This window comes from Hypomesus transpacificus, chromosome 9 (assembly GCF_021917145.1).
Source record: "Hypomesus transpacificus isolate Combined female chromosome 9, fHypTra1, whole genome shotgun sequence".
Taxonomy (NCBI): domain Eukaryota; kingdom Metazoa; phylum Chordata; class Actinopteri; order Osmeriformes; family Osmeridae; genus Hypomesus; species Hypomesus transpacificus.
Genome location: NC_061068.1, coordinates 10,781,687 through 10,801,367, shown reverse-complemented (window position 1 = coordinate 10,801,367; position 19,681 = coordinate 10,781,687). Strand labels below are relative to the sequence as shown.

The window sequence follows — 19,681 nt, the reverse complement described above, 5'->3', positions numbered from 1 at the left end:
AACCATAGCAATTATTACAAAGGATCTGTGTTTAATGAGTCCTCTCTCTCTCTCTCTCTCTCTCTCTCTCTCTCTCTCTCTCTCTCTCTCTCTCTCTCTCTCTCTCTCTCTCTCTCTCTCTCTCTCTCTCTCTTTCTCTTTCTCTGTCTCTCTCTCTCACGTTAGCAGTGTATTATATCACCAGCAGAGTGCAGTATGTGTATTGCGGTGGTAGTTTACTGTAATCACTTTCCATTCAAAAACAAATCTGTCAAAACTTGATTATTAAGTAACTCAGCAAATGTTTTAGTGAATTTATCATTCATGTACTACATTTTGTAGGAAGTGGTATGACATGCAAAAAAACCTGTTTATGGAAGGAAAGGGTGTGCTGTGTGGGAAAAAATAATGGACACAAGCACAAGGGTGTTTCAGGGAACCGAGTTGTTGTGGAAGTTAGGCGCAACCAGTGGCCATTTCTTCTTTCTTTTTCTATCTTTCTCTCTTTATATCTCCCTTTCTCTCTCTCTCTCTCTCTCTCTCTCTCTCTCTCTCTCTCTCTCTCTCTCTCTCTCTCTCTCTCTCTCTCTCTCTCTCTCTCTCTCTCTCTGTCTCTCTCTCTCCCTCTCTCTCTCTCTCTCTCTCTCTCTCTCTCTCTCTCTCTCACTCTCTTTCTCTCTCTCTCTCTCTTTGTCTCTCAACACATGGACATGGTATGATGCATGATGCAACCGCCCTGCTCCAGGAATACCTGGGGGGTCCCACTGCTTCATTAAGTCCCCTCCCACTCAGTCTCAAACACATACAAAGACACACCCACTATCGCACACACACTGCGAACATGCACACACACGTACACACACTCCCAAGTTCCAGGAGTCTGAGAGGCAAGAGCAATAGTAAGAACAAGAAGAGCAGCAAGTTACATCTATTTTTCATGCAACATCATCACTCTAGCATTGCTTTTAGATCCTTTCTCCCGTCCTGGATGAGAGCTAAAGACTGCATAGGATTCAGGCTCGGAGGATGAGTTCTGCAGAGAAAGAGGAGAATGACATGTTCTGTGAGAAGGCAGTGGCCCTCATTATTGACCTCTGTTTGGATGACAGCCCCTTATTGGAGTCCAACACCTGTGAGGAGTTCATCACTCTGCTGGCCCATGCCAACCAGAGCCCTAACCATAGAGGCGCAGGTAAACTGCATGGCCAGCTGTGACTTGAATGGTTTTGTCTGTGCTTGTGGCTGTAAGAGATTGTGGGCTATGGCGGTTGATCAAAACTGGACAACTGCAGGAATTTTTGCTGGGAAAAAATAGATCTGCCTACTTTATGTGGGAGGAATAATATATCCTTGCATTTCTTCCATAGGTTTACACCAGGGGTTGACTACCTGTTTTTTGAGGATGCACTATTTCACCACACTTTTTCTGCGTCAAAGGTTTAAATGTGTCACTGATATTGTGTACTTTTGAGATAGAAGTGCACTTTGGGAAATGTATTTAAAAGAAACTGAGGTAAAATATGTAATTAGTACACTCATAATAACTCAAGTGCATTTAGGTATTCTTCAGTTGCTGAAAAACTGGATGACTGTTCCATGGTTGCCCTTTCTAGTAATGAAAGAGAGTGTGTACATAGCCTCAGAAAAACACTTCTCTGTTGTTGTTAATATACTGTACAAACTAAATTAAGGTACATTGGTAAAAGCAGGCCATAAGGCAAGGCTATTCTGTACATCTCAAATATAACCCTCAGTGCCAAAGGCAACCAGGACAGAACTATAGAGACACCAGATGCTACTGTGAGTCAGTGGTAAGTAGAATGGGTTGTGTCAGATAAAGGTTGAACTAAAGCTTCTTCTACATTTTCCACATACTTGTGTGTTTGTTCTGCTACCATGCAAGACTGGTCATCTGGAAATTATCTCTGCCACAGTTCTATGGTGCATTAGTTTGGTTTCATAAAAGAACACGGATACTAGAATAGAGCTCAGGGGCACTCTCTCCCTACCACATAGTTCTCAACCTATTCTGTGTCCTTTCATTACCACCATCTAAGGGGAATCTCACTAGGACCATCCCGTTAGAGTCTTGCTTTTCACATTACACTAAAACCACTTGCATCCACCATCGCCGCCATCGCTGCCTACATATCAGGTTAGTGTATTTCCTTCCAGCTTGATGGGCAGGTAACTGAAGTAGCTCATGCTGATTGTGTTCCAATTAAAGCTTGTGCGGCATCTGTAAGATGTGGCACCTGCTGCACGGGCAGGAAGGGTGAGGATGCCACAGTCTGCAGGTAGTAATACTACATGAATAGAGGACTGCCGCTGTGTCGCCAAACTCCCCTGTAGAGCTCTGTGCCCAAGCTGCCAAAAATCAAAGGTCACACAAATGGAGTGGCGGGTTGTGCACTGGTATCTCTGGTGAGGAGAATGTCAGAGTTCCAAGTATCACAGTTCTCTGATACTGTGCTTTATTGTTATTGTTCCTACCATAACAGAGGATTTAACAATTGGTTTGTGATGGAGTAGGGCAAGCTGTAGAATACATGCCTCTGCAGGTATGGATATGATAGATTCTGACCTAAGAACTATTAACCTCTCACTAAGAGGTAATGAGTATCAGCCTTGTCTTTATTTCCCCTGGGCTTTTTCTCTCTGATATATTTTACATATTTGCTATGATACCAAAAGAAGGTATTGATCTACAATGGTTTTGGGGAGCAGAAATCCAAATCCCACATATTTGTAATGTATTTTTTGTAAATCTGATGATTCAATATTTCAAGTGTTCAGTATTATATATGCTGCAGTATTTAATTGGAATCCCAATTGTGTGAGAGCATTACCTGTTATTGCATATGGTAGATATGGTATGTTTTACCCTTACCAATATTGATTGAATAGGGTCCATTGTGTGCATCCTTATTTAAGTGTGTACTGGCAGTGAAATGAGGTCATGGTCTCCAGCTGGGGAGCATTAGATCAATCACTTCCTCTCTCTTAGGAGGTTTAACCATTAGAGGACATGGAGGGCAACAGGAGGGGGGAAATGACTCCATATTTATGTGAATACAGTTGGAGAAGCAGTATGGAGTACAGACCGTGTGGAACATTTTAAATAATCCTAAAGAAAAAAAGCAGCAGCACCTTCCATCCCCCCTGCCCTCTGTGGTCCCATCCTGATGATGAAAACAGAAGCAGAGCTGATATTACACAGCGCTGGGGTCTAATCTCACATCTAGAGGAGTAGCAGAGTGCACAGCTAGACCATGCTGTCACGGCAATATTTGACCATTAATAAATAACAATGGCAAGCAGAGTGTAATAGCACAGACAATGCATTATGTATGTCAACAGAGAGTGTTATGGAGTAGTCTAGTCTGTCCATAACCCACAGAGGATAACAGTTTTACAGGTGCGGTTCTATTGAACTTCTGTTAATAATTGCAGCAGACTGAGGTGCTGCAGGCCAATTGTTTGAGTGACATTCTACACTTGTGTGTTTAACATGGTTTAAATGGATGGTTGGATTATTTTTCATTTGACGATTGGATTTTTAAGGGCATTTGATTGGAGAAAAGTTTGAACATTTTCATTTTTCATTGGAGAAAAGCAGGTCTATTCGCACATTATTTTTAACACCTCTTGAGCAATGGTCGGTATTTAAACAGATGTTTAGCAGGTAAAAAATCCTACAAGAGAGTCTTTTAGTCCACAACAAAATTCTTCTGAGACTTAGATATCAAATGGAGCTCAAATGATGACAATTTGCAGATCAGGTAAGAGAAGTGTAAGATACCTTGTGTCGAACATATATTTGCTTAAATTTACATTAACACTGTCAGTGCACACAACAAGTCAGGTGGCTGAGTGGTTAGGGAATCGGGCTAGTAATCTGAAGGTTGCCAATTCGATTCCCGGCCGTGCCAAATGACATTGTGTCCTTAGGCAAGGCACTTCATTCTACTTGCCTCAGGGGAATGTCCCTGTACTTATTGTAAGTTGCTCTGGATAAGCGTGTCTGCTAAATGACTTAAATATACAAATTGAATAGGCTTTTTTTCATGTACAGAGGGGAATGTTTACCTGCTACTTCTACATCTATGGTCAAATGCTCTGTTCAAGTTCAAGTTCAAGTCTTTTATTTGTCAGGTGCACAGAGCAACACAAGGTTAGACTGGGCACTGAAATTCTTAAGACAAGACAACGCAAGCACTTGGCATAACATAACATATAAGTACACAGAACAAATTTACATCTATGCTGAGCTTAGATAAGTGAACTTCCTAAATATACAGATGGCAATAAATAAACGACTATACTAACCCTAACACTAAAACTTCCTAAATTACAGATAACAATAAATAGTACGCTATACTAACCCTAATACACAAAAAAAAAAAAAAAAAAAAAAAAAAAACTGTTACAACCCTATAAACTAATCTAACCTAAATGGAGTACAGTGCAGTAGTGCAAATTTACAGATCAGTGACTTTGTCAATGACCAAACAGGAGCCTGGTGGCGAGGTACAGTAGTGCAATGTTACTGAAAGAGCAACCAGTAGCTGAAAGTGACAGTGTATAAGTGACTAGTGTGCAGTAAAAATGTCCATATCAGTGTCCATTGAGAAGCCTGATGACCCTTGGGTAGAAACTGTTGTCCAGTCTGCGTGTGCGCGACCGGATGCTGCGGTAACGCCTGCCAGAAGGCAACGGGGTAAAGAGACTGAAGGATGGGTGGGAACAGTCTCTTAGAATCCTGCTGGCTTTCCTAAGGCAACGTGTGTGGTAGGTGACCTGTAGGGCTGGGAGCTTCCTGCCGATGATGAACTCAGCAGAACGGACCACACTTCGTAGGGCCTTGCAGTCCCGGTCTGTGCAGCTCCCATACCACACTGTGATACAACCAGTCAGAATGCTTTCTATAGTGCATCTGTAAAAGTTAGTAAGGATGACTGAGTCCATACCAAACTTCTTCAGTCTCCTCAGGAAGAAGAGGCGCTTACGGGCCGTTTTGACCACCTTGTCCGTGTGAACAGACCAGGTGAGGTCATTGCTGATGTTCACCCCGAGGAACTTGAAGCAGCTGACCTTCTCCACTTCCGATCCATTGATGAATAGGGGTGCATGCTCCTCCTCCTGCCGCCTCCTAAAGTCCACAATCATCTCCTTGGTCTTGCTGATGTTAAGAGAGAGGTTGTTGTCCTGACACCATGATGTCAGGGTGTCAACCTCCTCTCTGTAGGCTGACTCGTCACTGTCAGAGATGAGGCCCACGATGGTTGTGTCGTCAGCAAACTTAACGAGGAGGTTGGAGCTGTGCGTAGCCGCACAGTCGTGGGTGAACAAGGAGAACAGGAGAGGGCTGAGCACACAGCCCTGGGGGGTGCCTGTGTTGGTGATCAGTACAGATGAAGTGCGGTCACCGATTCTCACCACCTGTGGCCTCCCCATCAGGAAGTGGAAGATCCACTTGCAGAGGGAGGTGCTTAGTCCCAGGTCCACAAGCTCTGCCATTGAACTACACCCATCCCCATTGAGTACTATGATAGGAATTATATAAAATACTTTATTTTTACATTGCTCCAATTTCTTGTCAATTATAAGCCTTTTAAAATCTTTGGAACTTTTGGAGATGAAAGCAATGGAACAATCGAAAAGAGGTTAACTTCTGGACAGTTAGTTACAGTTTCAGCTTTCAGCTGTACCTCTTCCTCTTCTCTTCAAAAAGAACCTCTTCAATGTGATGCTCTGGATAGGAAAGGGAAGGGATGGTTCATATGAAGAAGATGGGGCTGGACCCAAATTACAGAAATCCAATTTTCAGCCTGAGGCTTCCTGACAAATGCTGCTCTGACATTTTATTGTGATGATTGTGTTAAATTTCTTCTGTGCTTGTCTGCTGTAGTCAGAGGTTAACAAGACCCCTACACATTGACAACGCTGTGGAGTACAAGTGGATGGTAACAATTGTATTGCTCTTCTGAAGTCTGCCTGTTCACAGAGAAAATATATGACCCAGTTTGTGTGAATAGACCTTTTACTCATATGCTATAATATTACATACAGCTAAAGGTGTTTCATGCACAAATATCTTATATCTTGCATTATTTACAACTTAATAGATTGTGACTTGAAATTATTTCTTGCATTCAATATTGTTCATTAGAAACAGAATGAACTTGTCCTGCTTTTGTGTAGGATTCCGAGGAATGTGTTGCACCATGAGTTTGTTGTTGGGGAGTTTCTCATCATATTACTATTTCCTATAAAACAACCATTAGAGACAATTTCCATAATTTAATTTTGTCCAAAAGTACTCTTTCTGAATGGCTGTTCTTATCAACAAGCTGTAGCCAGGGGATCTTGTTGATGTGGGGTGTAAGATGAGATGATAACCAAGACTTGGACTTAAATCAGGCCAGCCAGCTACACTTTTGTTTGGACGAAGCTGCTAAGAGGTCTTTGAGAAAACAATTTCTCATTACCTCTGATATCGGCCTCATCCAAGAGTCAGATAAATTTTGGTGTCTAGGCTTGTCAATGAATACAGGATATATAACTGATAGCAAATTCAACAATAGGTAAGCTCTGGATAAGAGTGACTGCTAAATGACTAAATGTAAGCTGTCATTTACAGTCACCAACAATAACGTGAGGAAGTCTGGTCCTTAGGGACACCATGTGTTCAACACAGTGGCCAACCAACCCCCAGTAAAAGTAGCATCTTGAAATCCCACGGAAGGATGGAAAATGAACAACTGACATGAAAATACACCAGGAATTCAAAACACTGAATGTTTTCTGTGTAACAATGTTTTTGGACACATCTCTTTTGACACTACAAAGGAAACCAAAAAACACGATGGAGGATCTTTGGTGCCCACTCAAAGACACATCCTCATCTGATTTCATCCATCAGTATTCATTAGATGTGCTGTGTCAGTAATCTGTGAGCTGAGCCTTCTCCCCTTGCTTTTGTGTGTGTTACATTAGCGCAAAAAAAAAGTTTTACCTTTATTGCATTATAACTTTCTGCCCTTGAGCTCTGAGTCTGTGTGAACTGAGTTCCTCCCTTTAATGAGGTGTGTTGTGTCAGTGTAGTTCTCAGTACTGAGACACTGTACTTCCATAATCATATTACATCATGACAGTTGCTGCTGAACTTAGACTAATGAGTCCAATCATTTGCTTCTTTATTACCAACTGCTTTTATACGACTGATAACTCTAGGCTTGGCTGAGCAACATTGAATTCATGAGACACTGTATCTCATAGATATAATTTTCACTGCAGTCACATTGTGTCTTGTGTGTCAATGGGTTGTAACACACAACCTGACCCAAAAGGTGGTTTGTTCAACCCATTATAAAAAACTTGTTAATTCAATCAAACTTCAAGTTGGTCTTGTGAATCTTTTAAAGCTAATTGGAAAATTGCTAAATAAAATCTTACCACAGGATTTTCTACATTGTTACATCGCAAAATCAGCACGCAAATTGAGTACATGCATAATCACACATTGATTTACATCAAAATAAGCCTTGTTAGACAATACTCCCTCAGGGGGGTACATCAGGTTGAATCTACTTCTCAGCATGAAGCACAACCTTCATCCTGTCTACTTCTCATTGAAAGTATTCCTTCTACTTAAGGTGCATTGCATCACTTTGTGCCAGCAGATAATGTATTAGTCACATTCAGCAGCATGAGTCTCACCTCTTGATCAGTGCAAGATCAAGGCTCTATGTGAGAAACAGCCAAAGATGATGACTGCATAAGGAAAATAAGTGGCCTTACTGGCATAGCATAGGATTGCGTGAGTTATCATTCTGCAGGCATATTTGCCAAATACATTAAAGAGCTGCAGATGAAGACTGCCATGTGCCATGTGTGCTGACGATTTTAAATATACATTTCTGACAGCATTAATTAATCTGTCCCCCAGTGAATCATACAATTTCTACTTTCCTCCATCTCACCCCACTCCCCAATAACCACTCTCACTTGACAGCTGGCTTACCATTTGTGTGAACAGTGCAAATCTACCACAAAATACACACTTGCTCTTGTGAAAGCAGAGATGGGACTTGGAGGCTTCCCTTCCCCCAACACAGGGCACTTCCCCCGCTTTAATGCGGTCTGATGGTAATCTTGGTAGAAGTAGGCTACAAGGGACAGTCACATCTCCACTACATGGAGCAAGAGCAGCACATCACATGGCATCGTGCTACTTGGGCAGCACAAGACAGAGGGTGAAGGCTGCTCCGAAGCACATAATACAATGATACATGCTTCACAGACCCGACATACATCTGCTTTGTCCTTATTGGTTAACTTGGCTGTACGATACAGATTATATACAATTGTGTATTCAACTGATCAGTTTATTGTTATTTTACCAGCCCCCAAAGTAGCTTTTTGTTTGATGGTTTTCCTCCTCCCAGGATTTTTGAGTGCTGGTGTAATATGCATCCATTCACAGTTTTGTTTGATATTCATGAGAATATTTCATTAAAATTCATACACATCACCCTCCTCTTTTGTCAGTTTGGTTCTCATGGTGACATAAAAGGAAGATAAAAAGTCTGAGCATTACAAAAAAGATAGAATAAAAGAGTCATGTGCCACAGGGCTGATATAAAAGTAAACAAGCATCTACATCTTGGTAGCCTCAGCAGTCATACCAGCCACATGGATCAGCTGCAAGGGTTATTCATTAAGGAGCTTGTAACTGCTCTCCAGGCTTGGCTGAAGTACCTGCCCCTGGATGGTTGCAGTACAGTATCTAGCACTGCATGTGGGTTTGCTCAATCATAGCGCCATAGAAACAGGGTCCCAAGCGCAGTTGAAAGCTCATTTGCTATGGAAACAGGGGAGGGTTAGGATCCACTGAAAGGGCTCAGCAGAAAGAGAGACAGAGCTTCAACATTGCTTATATGAGTGAATGAGAGAAAGAGAGAGAGAGAGAGAGAGAGAGAGAGAGAGAGAGGGGAGAGAAGAGTGTTCAACATCGGTGAGTGCCTTCACTGTCACTGTGCATGATATTAGCTGTTTGTTGATGTAATATTTGACTGTTGTTGAAATATTGGAAGGCGGATGTTGTTCTGCTTCAGAGACAATGAAGATTTATTTAACAGTTTTGTCTTCATAGGGGTGCAGAGTAAGCAGGTTGTATCTATTTTCCCATAGTTTGTCATTGTGTAATTCTGCAGGAGAGTCAAAACACTTTTCAAGCCTGTGAACACTTGGGATTGACACATACTGTATATAGCAGCACAAATATTACAGTGACTTTTAACAAAATCAACACATAGAATAGGCACTGAGGAATTGCTACATTTATGCTCATGGACTACTTGGAGCGAGATGGTTGAATTGTAACTCCATTCACAGCATTACAGCTTGCATGGCTCTGACTGACTTCACACATTACATTCACTTCCATGTAACTGCAAAGCAATATCCACAGTAAAAAGATTGTAGGTACTCATGAATTATAATATTAACCGTTAGTGGTATAGGTTATTTTGAAAGTGCATGAAGGCACAGTATTGGGTCTGGGTGTAAGTGTGAATGGAGGTTGTAAAGCAGCAGTTGAATGTTGTTTTACAAAAACAAGATCAATGTTAACACATGTTAACATTTTCCCTTGGAAAGCCCAACCTCCCCCATACCAAGTTTCACTTGTGTGATAAAATTGCAAAACCATAATGAAGTGTAACAATGGTTAGTTACATGGTAGTTAATGTTATCGTAACTATTTTGGTAACACTTTAGATGAGCTCACCAAATTCATAATTTATTAACCAATTTGTTACCTATTAGTTAACAGTTTGTTCACCATTAGTTATTTATTGTTTATACAAAATGTATCATTATTAAAGCATTTGTTCACACAGTTAGGGTTCGGGTTTAGGGCTAGGGTTTAGGTTTAGGGTTTAAGTTTTGGTTAGGGTTTAGCTTTACTAATGCTTTACTAATGATACATTTTGTATGAACAACAAATAACTAATGGTGAACAAACAGTTAACTAATGAGTAACAAATTGGTTAATAAATCATGAATTTGGTGAGCTCATCTAAAGTGTTACCACTATTTTTTGTGACCAAATATCTATGTGACAACTATATGTTTCATGTTTTATTTAACTTTTCATTTGTATTTTAATATTTTGCAAGACCATTAACTCATTCTGAAAACCCATATGATTTTATTGATGAACAACCAAAGTCAGGACTTTCCTGTCACCCTGTGTCCAATAGTGGCTGTAAATAGCTGTTAAGCTGTGGCTGTAGGTTTATAGATTCCAACATTTGTTTAAGGAAGGCTGTACTGTTGATCTCATTAATACTGTTAAAGGCAAACAAATGAGTGTGTGTGTGTGTGTGGGGGGGGGGGGGGGGGGGGGGTCAATGGCTAGCAAAGGTTCTGGGCAGGAAGGTGAAAATAAGTGTTGATTTGAAAACCAGCACCAGAGTATGAATTTAAAGATGACACCAACAGCTAAAATGTATTTCGTTGTTGTATTAAATAAATTGAAATTACATGATATCTGTAACAAATTGAAGGATGATGCATCCAGGCAGCATGTGTGTGTACCAGATGAGTTCCTTGGGTCACGGCTGGGCTACTGGAGCTTGAATAGATCCCCTGTTGGGGGAGGTCTGGATATTAGATAGAGAGCTTGGACAGGGAAGAGAAAGGGGAGGGACCAGAATAGGAGAGGCCAAGGGACTGAACATCAGATGTATATGTATACAGATGTACATTTAAAAATGGGAAGTGTTGTGGTGTGGTCATTTCCTTCCTAACCTCAGTTCTGTCAAACTCCCTCTGAGATCTTTTATTTGAGTTGCTAAGGATTTTTGTAAACTTAAAGTAGTTAAAAAACATGAAGTTATTAACATTTCATGTTAAATCCAGATCAAATTGTAATGAAGTCGAAGGATGAGTGTTATAGCTATTTAAGGCGTTATACTTTGCAAGGCTCTCTGTTATGTTTAATGCATCTATGTACCCTTCAACTGTCACCATAACAACCTGAGATTATTTACAGGCTCTCCTGGGCCTGCATGGCATGTGTCAACTAAAACTAGATAATTTCATCAATATTTGCTTCATTCAACAATAGTCAGTGTATAGTAATGTGATTTGGTTTTCATTGGAGATTTCCTTTTAGGTTGCAGGAAGCTCTTTGCCTATTTATGATTGGAGAAAAAGTGCATTAACCAACTGTAACAGAATATTCTTACGCATGTGAAAGCTCTTGCAGACCACTAAAAGTGGATCAGTATTCCCTCAGTCAATAAGAGGTTACTTGACTCACATTAACATCAATACGGTATATACGTATATATGGTGATGTATTTATAATGACGCAGCATTCAAAAAACCTTACCTCTTAAATGTTCTATTTGGCAACTGCCATTTAACAAACTCCATGGCTTACGGTGAGTCTGGAGTGGATGTTTGGTTTCATTCCATGTAGTTTTCATCATGAAGCAGTGCTACCTTTAACAGAGCTTTCATAATAACTTAAAGAATCATTTGTTTCCTTAACAACAGTCTTTTGTCCAGATTTAGGGATACTTCCTAAGCTATTTGTTTTCATTGGCTACCTCTCAGCAGCCTCTCCATAGAAGGACTTGCTCTGTCCATCAAAACATGCAAGTCTGGCCTTTCTCCCTCTTATCTTCCCTTCACACTCCCCTGTCTTCAGCCCTACACATACTAATGTAACCTACATCCAGACAGAGGAAGAGGCATCCAGGATACTCAAAGTGGCATGTGGTGTCACTCTCCCTGCTTTATCTGAGGCTAGCATGTTGTGTGTTGTGTGTGCTTGCATGATCATTATTGTTTATGTAAGGTTAAAGACAATACTGGTGGATATTCATGTTCTGAGCTGTATTTAAGCTCTCACTGAGCCTTTTCTTTGCCCAGATCCTCCTGACTAAGCTAATTTTGTACAGGGTGGTATTAAAGTTAGGGAATATGGTAATGATGTGTCCATGGTGCAGTGAGATTCCCAGTCACAATTAATTACCATGCTGCTCAACAGCACAGCATGTTTGTTGCACCACATAATTAGCATTTTCTAAGTGGTATTTTTGTTTTGTTGTAAATTTACCAACAATTAAATTAAATTCTGTCCAACTTTAAAGCTTACCTTTCAAGTAAATAATTGACACAAAAACACACAAACACATACACCACACACAGGCACACACAGTTAAACAAGGCCTTTGAATCTGGCCCAGGCACATTTGATTTATTTCCTTTTCATATATTTTCTATGGGCAAGAACACAGATACAAACTTGTATTAGCCTATAACTTGTGTTGTAACTGGCCTTGTGCAATCATCAAATAACCAAAGTTGTCGACCTTAACAAATCCTCTTGAATCTCATTGCAACCCATTCTCTCAAATATCTTTTGTGATAGGTGAAGCTTCTGAAAATCATTTACAAAAACAAGTACATAAACCTCAACAATAGCCCCTACAGTTGCGACCATACTCCATTTGTGTTGTGATTGGAGTGCAATCCATGTCTCTATGTCTCCCTCTTTCCCACTCTCGCTCTCTCTTTCTCTCTCTCAATCTCTCTCTCTCTCTCTCTCTCTCTTACAGACATGATTGCTTTACTGGGAATAGACAAAGAATTGATAATATCACAGACTTCGGGAAATTGAGAGAGCATTGGAAACTGTTCCTGGTAAAAGACAACAGATGTGTATTACATTAGTTTGTGTGCACAGGTAAAACTGGAAACACTGGGGTTGTGTTTGCAGCTGGCTATTCACACATGGCAATAACCCTAAGTTAATGGTTAGTTTGCAACCAGACAGTCTTTTTCTACACTACACACTGGGTCATTAGTGCAGAAGTCTGGGGAGAATGTTGTCTACAATTTTACTGTAACACAACGTAAATGTCAGCCTGGTAAGGTAGGGTAGCTAGAATGGAGATATATGCTAGACCTATCATACTGACATCCAGTATATGTCCATGTATGATATAGTATTTTGTGAGTTGCCTCCTATTGTGCAAGACAATGATTACTCAATTAGTGGATACTATTTCATTTGTGTGTTACATTCCTCTTGACTGAGAGGACTAGATGATTGCTAGAGGTCTATAAACTGTGAGTTTTCTGTAATACTTACATAAACCTATAGTGGAACCATCTTGCTTCCAATTGATTCATGAGATAGAACAAATCTTAAAGCTTTGAGTGATTATTAGGTTTCTTTTTCATATTCCATCATCCAGAAAAGCTGTGGGAGTTTGGAGAAGTGGCTCAGAATGTTGAGCATTGGCTGTTCTCTCCAGTGGGAGCTTCAGACCTCTACTTTAGGGGTGGGATTGGATATGTTTAGGTAACACACAAGTTTTCTGTAGAGACCAAGTTGTATATAAGGGCTCTTCACAAGAAGGAAACCCTAGGGCTTTGGTTTCTGTCTCTGATTCAGCTACAAAACAAGTCTCAATTACATTTTTTGGTCACAGGAAAAGCTCTTGAAGGCTGGTCTCACTGCAGTTTGTGCAGAAGGGCAGTAGATCCCATACAGTAAATGCAGTTGGACTGTCGTTACCCGATTTTGTGAATAAAAAGATTAAATTACATGATGATGTCAACTTTGTTGCCCATCCCTGTAAAAATAACATTAGTCCTTGAATGGTAGTTTTCTCTTTTTACCAATCCACAAGTTCATCTTTTTGATCCACTTCATGGGTCTTGCATGGGTAATTAGGTATTGATGTCAAAGGTGTAAAACACATAATGATTATGTGGCCTTACATCCCTCCAGTCTCCATAAATAATACATTTGAGTGAGAGGATACTTTTTAAACCTATGAGTTCATTTAACATAACACTCAGAGGGCAAATTGTTTGTGAAGGTTTCTACTTAGGGTATTTGGAACCACGTGAAATAGTTTTAAATCTAAAAGCCTCTAAATTATTCATGAAAGTATGATATATAAGACAGCCATGTGTAGTAGTCAATCACTCATAAAGATAATTTATAACATGTTTGAATTAGGACATTTACGAAGGTTGGTCAAATCCAACATCTATTTTAGGATATTTAGGAATAGGGATTACCTCAGGTTAATATTCTCCCTTCAGACTGTGCTGACTAGACGGGATATACTGTATGTCTCCCGTATTAAAGATTTATCCTGGTCCGGCGCCCCAAAGGCCCAGAGCAGTCCCTTGTGAGAAGCCCAGGCTCAGTCACATTAACACTGGCAGATGGCTTTCACAACCTATTGTATGTGGAACTTTCCTTCAGTCAACTTTAGAGAAAATGTATGAGAAAGAAGTACTTTTCAAACAGTAAGTTTTGGATGCAAAATACTATTTGAATAGTACTTTTTTCTTATTTGTTACAAGAACATTTGGTCCTTCCATTTATCGGAATTCTGCAATATTTCTTTTTTAAATTGTACAGCTTTACTTTGTGGCCTGATGTATTATTCACACTGTGACCATGTATAATTGATTAGTTGGAATGGTTTAAAGATAGTAGGATGGTAGTTTCTTGACATGCTAGAGTAACGCAACACTTAATTTACAGTATTAATGGTACCATTGATATATACATTTCTATAAATAGAGAAAGAGACAAATAGAGATGCACTTTTTGCCAACTATATATCTTTGTTGCAATTGTTCTCAATTGTTAATATATGTTTCAGGAAACTGGGAGTTTAACCAAACAAGCACAACAGTTGTCATATCTTAGTTGCAATTGTTCAACTTGAAAGACATCCTGATTTGTGCATAACAGGTTCACCTTGTAATGCACCATGCAAAGAGATATTTTCCTTACTGCATTGTTGAGGCATGGGATATACTATAATTATAGTATCAACAAAAGGCCAAGACATATTAAAGAGAGTGAACTATGTTAGAGTACATTGATAGTTGTAGTTTGTATTTATTGGGCCGTTGTGTGCTGATTGATTGAAACACCTGGATGGAAACATTTGCTTAAGAAATTGAGAACAACTTCAATGTGTACAAATTATATAATGGTGCACCATTAAGCAAATGTATTATGCAGAACCATTTGCAATTACAGTAATTGATCCTATGAGCTCTCTAAACATGTAGTCCACGTGATGGTCTAGCCAAACACAGATGATAATCAATGAAAGTCTTCATACTTTGAGATGTATCTGTATTAGACGAGGACCACAGACAGTGAAAAGGCACACCTTTGCTTCAGTGCAACCTGGTAACATTATTATAAAAGACTATAATTACATTTAGCACATTGGCAACTCACAGATCAAATCCTGTCTGTGTGCGTGTGTTTGTGCGTGTGTGTATGTGTGAAGGAGAGAAAGAGAGATGGGGGAGGCAAAGAGTGAATGTGAGAACGGAAAGATGAAGTAGAAGGTCTCAGGTTTAATACTTCTGCATGGATGTTTCGTGCAATGTAACTAATTTGAACTTTGTAATAGTGGGATCTATCTGAATCTTGCCATATATCCTAAACTTACTGATCCCTCAAAGTAATTAATGCAAATTAAATCAGCCTCTGCTCAGCATGTGGGACCTACAGAAATGTATTATTCCTCAGGTACTTTCCAACTGATGTGGCCACAACCCATTTAGATTTAATTAAAAAGCTTTAAATGTAAATAATCTTATAATACATAATATCCCACAATTTTTGTATTACCACCAGGAGGAGGCACAAGCTCCATGTATCTCTGTTTCCCAGTGACACACTGCAACATGTCATGTGGCATTGGCAACCTCTATCATTTCCCTCTCTTTAAATTGTCTCTCTCTCTCTTCAGACATCTCCTTCAGCCTCCTGCTATTGGTGTTCGTGACATGCGGCCTTTCTCTGCTGGGGGTCATCACCTTTGCCTCCTGGAAGCTCTGCTGGGTGCCCTGGCGCAGAAAGGACCTTTCTTCTAGTGCCACTCCTCTGACCCTTGCTGGGCCCTCCACCCACAGACACTTTGAGAGAACATTTCCCTCGCACACGCACGCACTCATACACACACACAGCATGGCCTCAGACAAGCTGAAGGACCCAGAAAGTTTCCTGGAGGCAGCCGTGAAGATCAGCCACACATCTCCTGACATCCCTGCGGAGGTGCAGCTGTCCATGAAGGACCACTTTCTGCGCCGTACACGCATGGCCAGGCAGACCACTGAGCCTGCCTCCTCTACCAGGTCAGCATCAGTGGGTAATGCATGACAGATATGATCAAATCAACTAATCCCTCTTAATCTTCACCACACCATAATCTACAGGTCAGTGTTTTAGGAAAAACTCCATACTTTAGATATGTCTGGAGTGCTTGCCTCCCCTGTGAGTGCATGTCATGTTTCCATGTTCATGCCCATGCATGTCTCATTCCTTTAACTTAATTGAACACAATGAGATTCACTAACAACAATGTTGATGTGAATAACATTTTTGTACAAGGTAAATAAAGAGACATCAGATAAAAGGGATAGGAGATCAGAGATAAGAATTTCCATAAATATATTTTGTGGAATGTGGCAAATATTTCAGCAGATTTTCCTCTTAGTCACAAGTTACAAGTCATGTATTGTCATATGCACCACAATTACAGCAAAATAGTCAAGGGGAATGAGGATTGTGAATCTCAAGCTCCTTCCCACAATGCTCAGACAATATTGAAAAGAAAGTCAGAACATGACAAATAACTGTGAATCCATTGTTTGCTTTGATTGGACTGACTTCCAACCGATGTTGTCATTGTCCTGTCCCCCAGGCATAGCTCCTTTAAAAAGCATCTTCCCAGACAAATGCACCATGTCACAAGCCTGGACCGAGGCAATGACTTCCCCTGTACAGAGGACCATGCCTCTAGCCTTGGTCGCATCCAACCTGAGCTCTATAAACAGAGTCCCCTGGAGGCAGACGAGTCCTCCAAAAACAACACTGGCAAGATTTGTGGCAAGATCAACTTCTCCCTCAAGTATGATTATGAGAGTGAGGCCCTCTTGGTCAACATTCTTAAGGCCTTTGACTTGCCTGCTAAGGACTTTTGTGGCAGCTCTGACCCTTACGTCAAGATTTACCTCCTGCCAGATCGGAAGCGAAAGTTCCAGACAAGGGTCCACCGCAAAACTCTCAACCCCACATTTGATGAGTCCTTCCAGTTTTCAGTTCCCTATGAGGAGCTGGGCAGCAGGAAACTCCATTTGAGCATCTTTGACTTTGACCGCTTCTCCCGTCACGACATGATTGGTGAGGTGATTCTAGAGAATCTGTTTGAGATGTCGGACCTTTCCAGAGAGACGGCCATCTGGAAAGACATTCAATACGCCACCTCTGTGAGTCAAAATGTTATTCTAAGATGAAATGTTCCAAACATGACATCAGCAAGAAATAGAAGATTCAGATTATCGCTATCTCCCACACAAACACAGAAAGGCTAATCACAGACACATTGTACATACCATCACGAGCATAATGTACTAACTGTACATTATAATTGCAGTTCAAAAGTACTTTAGCTATAGTTGTAGTTGTAGTGCTCTTTCTTTCCTTTCATGACCAGTGTTTTCTGCTGACTGAATCACACAGGAGAGTGTCGACTTGGGGGAGATCATGTTCTCTCTCTGTTACCTGCCAACTGCTGGCAGGCTAACCATGACCGTTATAAAGTGTAGAAATCTCAAGGCCATGGACATCACTGGATACTCAGGTACAGTCCACTGGAATGACTCAACCCTTGTGTAGTGTTCATATTTGTGTTACTCACCCAATGTTGTTGGGGTCTGTAAACAATAAGCCAGAAAGCCAGAAGCATTTCTGTAAACAAACCCCAAATTAGCATTTACATACTTTTTTACCATGTATATTTGTAAAGAATTTCAGCAATGTATTGTAGCAGTTCCCGTAAGCCATTTTGTAGTTTTACACACCATAAAAGGTTAAGAGTGCAACAAAAGGAGGAGACATTCAGACTGGCAGGAAGACAGACAGGTTTTTGGTGCCATGCTCAAACAGGGAGGAGGAAGACAGACAGGTTTTTGGGGCTATGCTCAAACAGGGAGGAGGAAGACAGAGTGACAGCATACACTAAACCTTTGAATAAAAAATAAAATGTTTTTCCTCTTCTACACTTTTCTAACTCCCACTTATGTAATGTAAATGCATGGTGGATGTACATGATGTGCCCTGGATGAATTACTTGTATTTTACATGTTATTTATGGAAACGAGCAAAGGCTAATGAGTCTGGTTGAAGAATTAAGTATTTCAGGTCAAATTGAAAATGGGTCCCGACAGACCTAAACATCACATAGGCTTATTTAATTTTGCGGCCTTAGTTGTTGCATAGTTATCAGCTAAATTTGCTCCGCTAATGTAGCTGTGTCACACCAGTGAGAATTTCCTGTTATATTTGCAGACCCCTATGTCAAGGTATCCCTTGTTTGTGATGGAAGACGTTTAAAAAAGAAGAAAACCACCATCAAGAGGAACACCCTTAACCCCACCTATAACGAGGCAATCATCTTTGACATCCCACCGGAAAACATGGACCAAATCTGCCTCCACATATCCGTCATGGACTATGATCTGTAAGCAGCACTTATATTGTCTGCACTTTCATTTGTGTATTTCTGAATTTGCTCTTGAAATGTTACTACCTGCTTGGTCCTAATTCATTACTCACATTTTCTCTCTCAGGGTGGGTCACAATGAGATCATAGGTGTAAACCGAGTGGGGAGTCATGCAGAGGGGCTGGGTAGAGATCACTGGAACGAGATGCTGGCCTATCCTCGCAAACCTATTGCTCACTGGCACCCGCTAGTGGAGGCCAGGAAGTCTGAAAAGGAGGTAGGCTACTGTCACAATGAAAAGGAAACTAACTGAACGCCTCAGATTTTTGCAGATAAAAATCTGATTACACTAACAAATCAAATTACTTATCTGATTACTTTGGCGTTTTTGGAACTGCTTTACATCTGTACAATTCTGACTGCAATTGACTGAATGTAACATTAAAAATGGACAACATGTGGGATCTTAACAACCTGTGATGTTAACCTGTCCTTGTGAAACTTCCCCCACAGTGGAAAACCCGCACTGCAAGTTTTGACAGCCAAGGCTCCTGCCCCTCCCCAAGACTCCTGTCCAGCCCATGAAAGAGTCACCAGAAACCAATAATGTTTTTAAACCACAAGTCATCTGTGCCTCAGAATAGGTTAATCAGTCCTCTATGGAGTTACAGTCTCAGTCTGGACATTAGACACATAATGTCTCCCTTCATAGAAAACGTCTGCTACAAGAATCATTCTATGTCACTGAGTTTTGAAATGTTGTTTAGGTATGTCACCTGGGGGTCTGTTAAAATGTGTTAAATGGATCTATTGTTTGAGCCAATACAGTAGTTTCGTGAACATGCATTGCTGAACTAGTTACCAGTCAAGCTGCTGTTAAGATCAAGTTGCCTTTGTGTGCCCTGATGTTTGGGTTTTGAGATATCTATATATCTAAAGCTTCAAACTGGATATTAGGACATACATGCTTTTGACCACATATTTAAAAAGTTCAGATAAACATTTGTCAAGTTGCCAGATCTCCTTTTAATTTATTACAATGGAACATATCCCATTACAAGTCAGATTGTATTATTGTGTCTCAGTCTTGATTGTTTATATATACAATACCTTTTTCTTCTAC

The 19,681-nt window shown here is 40.4% G+C and overlaps 1 protein-coding gene across 1 annotated transcript; it reads left to right on the top strand.

The window, feature by feature from the left end:
* Nucleotides 1-1,005: 1,005 nt before the first annotated feature.
* Nucleotides 1,006-19,542, top strand: syt6b (synaptotagmin VIb). The gene is made up of 7 exons (XM_047026649.1): nucleotides 1,006-1,171; nucleotides 15,804-16,188; nucleotides 16,758-17,322; nucleotides 17,576-17,696; nucleotides 18,404-18,575; nucleotides 18,685-18,835; nucleotides 19,072-19,542. The coding sequence occupies exons 1-7, from the start codon at nucleotides 1,006-1,008 to the stop codon at nucleotides 19,141-19,143; spliced, it is 1,632 nt and encodes a 543-aa protein (XP_046882605.1). The 3' UTR covers nucleotides 19,144-19,542.
* The last annotated feature ends 139 nt before the right edge of the window (nucleotides 19,543-19,681 follow it).

What these genes read in the sequence shown, in the direction of transcription:
- syt6b (XM_047026649.1), top strand. Translation starts at nt 1,006, where the DNA reads ATGAGTTCTGCAGAGAAAGAGGAGAATGACATGTTCTGTGAGAAGGCA. An exon ending in GAGCCTGCCTCCTCTACCAG is followed by an intron (nt 16,189 to 16,757) that starts GTCAGCATCAGT and finishes CCTGTCCCCCAG; the next exon opens with GCATAGCTCCTTTAAAAAGC. An exon ending in ACATTCAATACGCCACCTCT is followed by an intron (nt 17,323 to 17,575) that starts GTGAGTCAAAAT and finishes TGAATCACACAG; the next exon opens with GAGAGTGTCGACTTGGGGGA.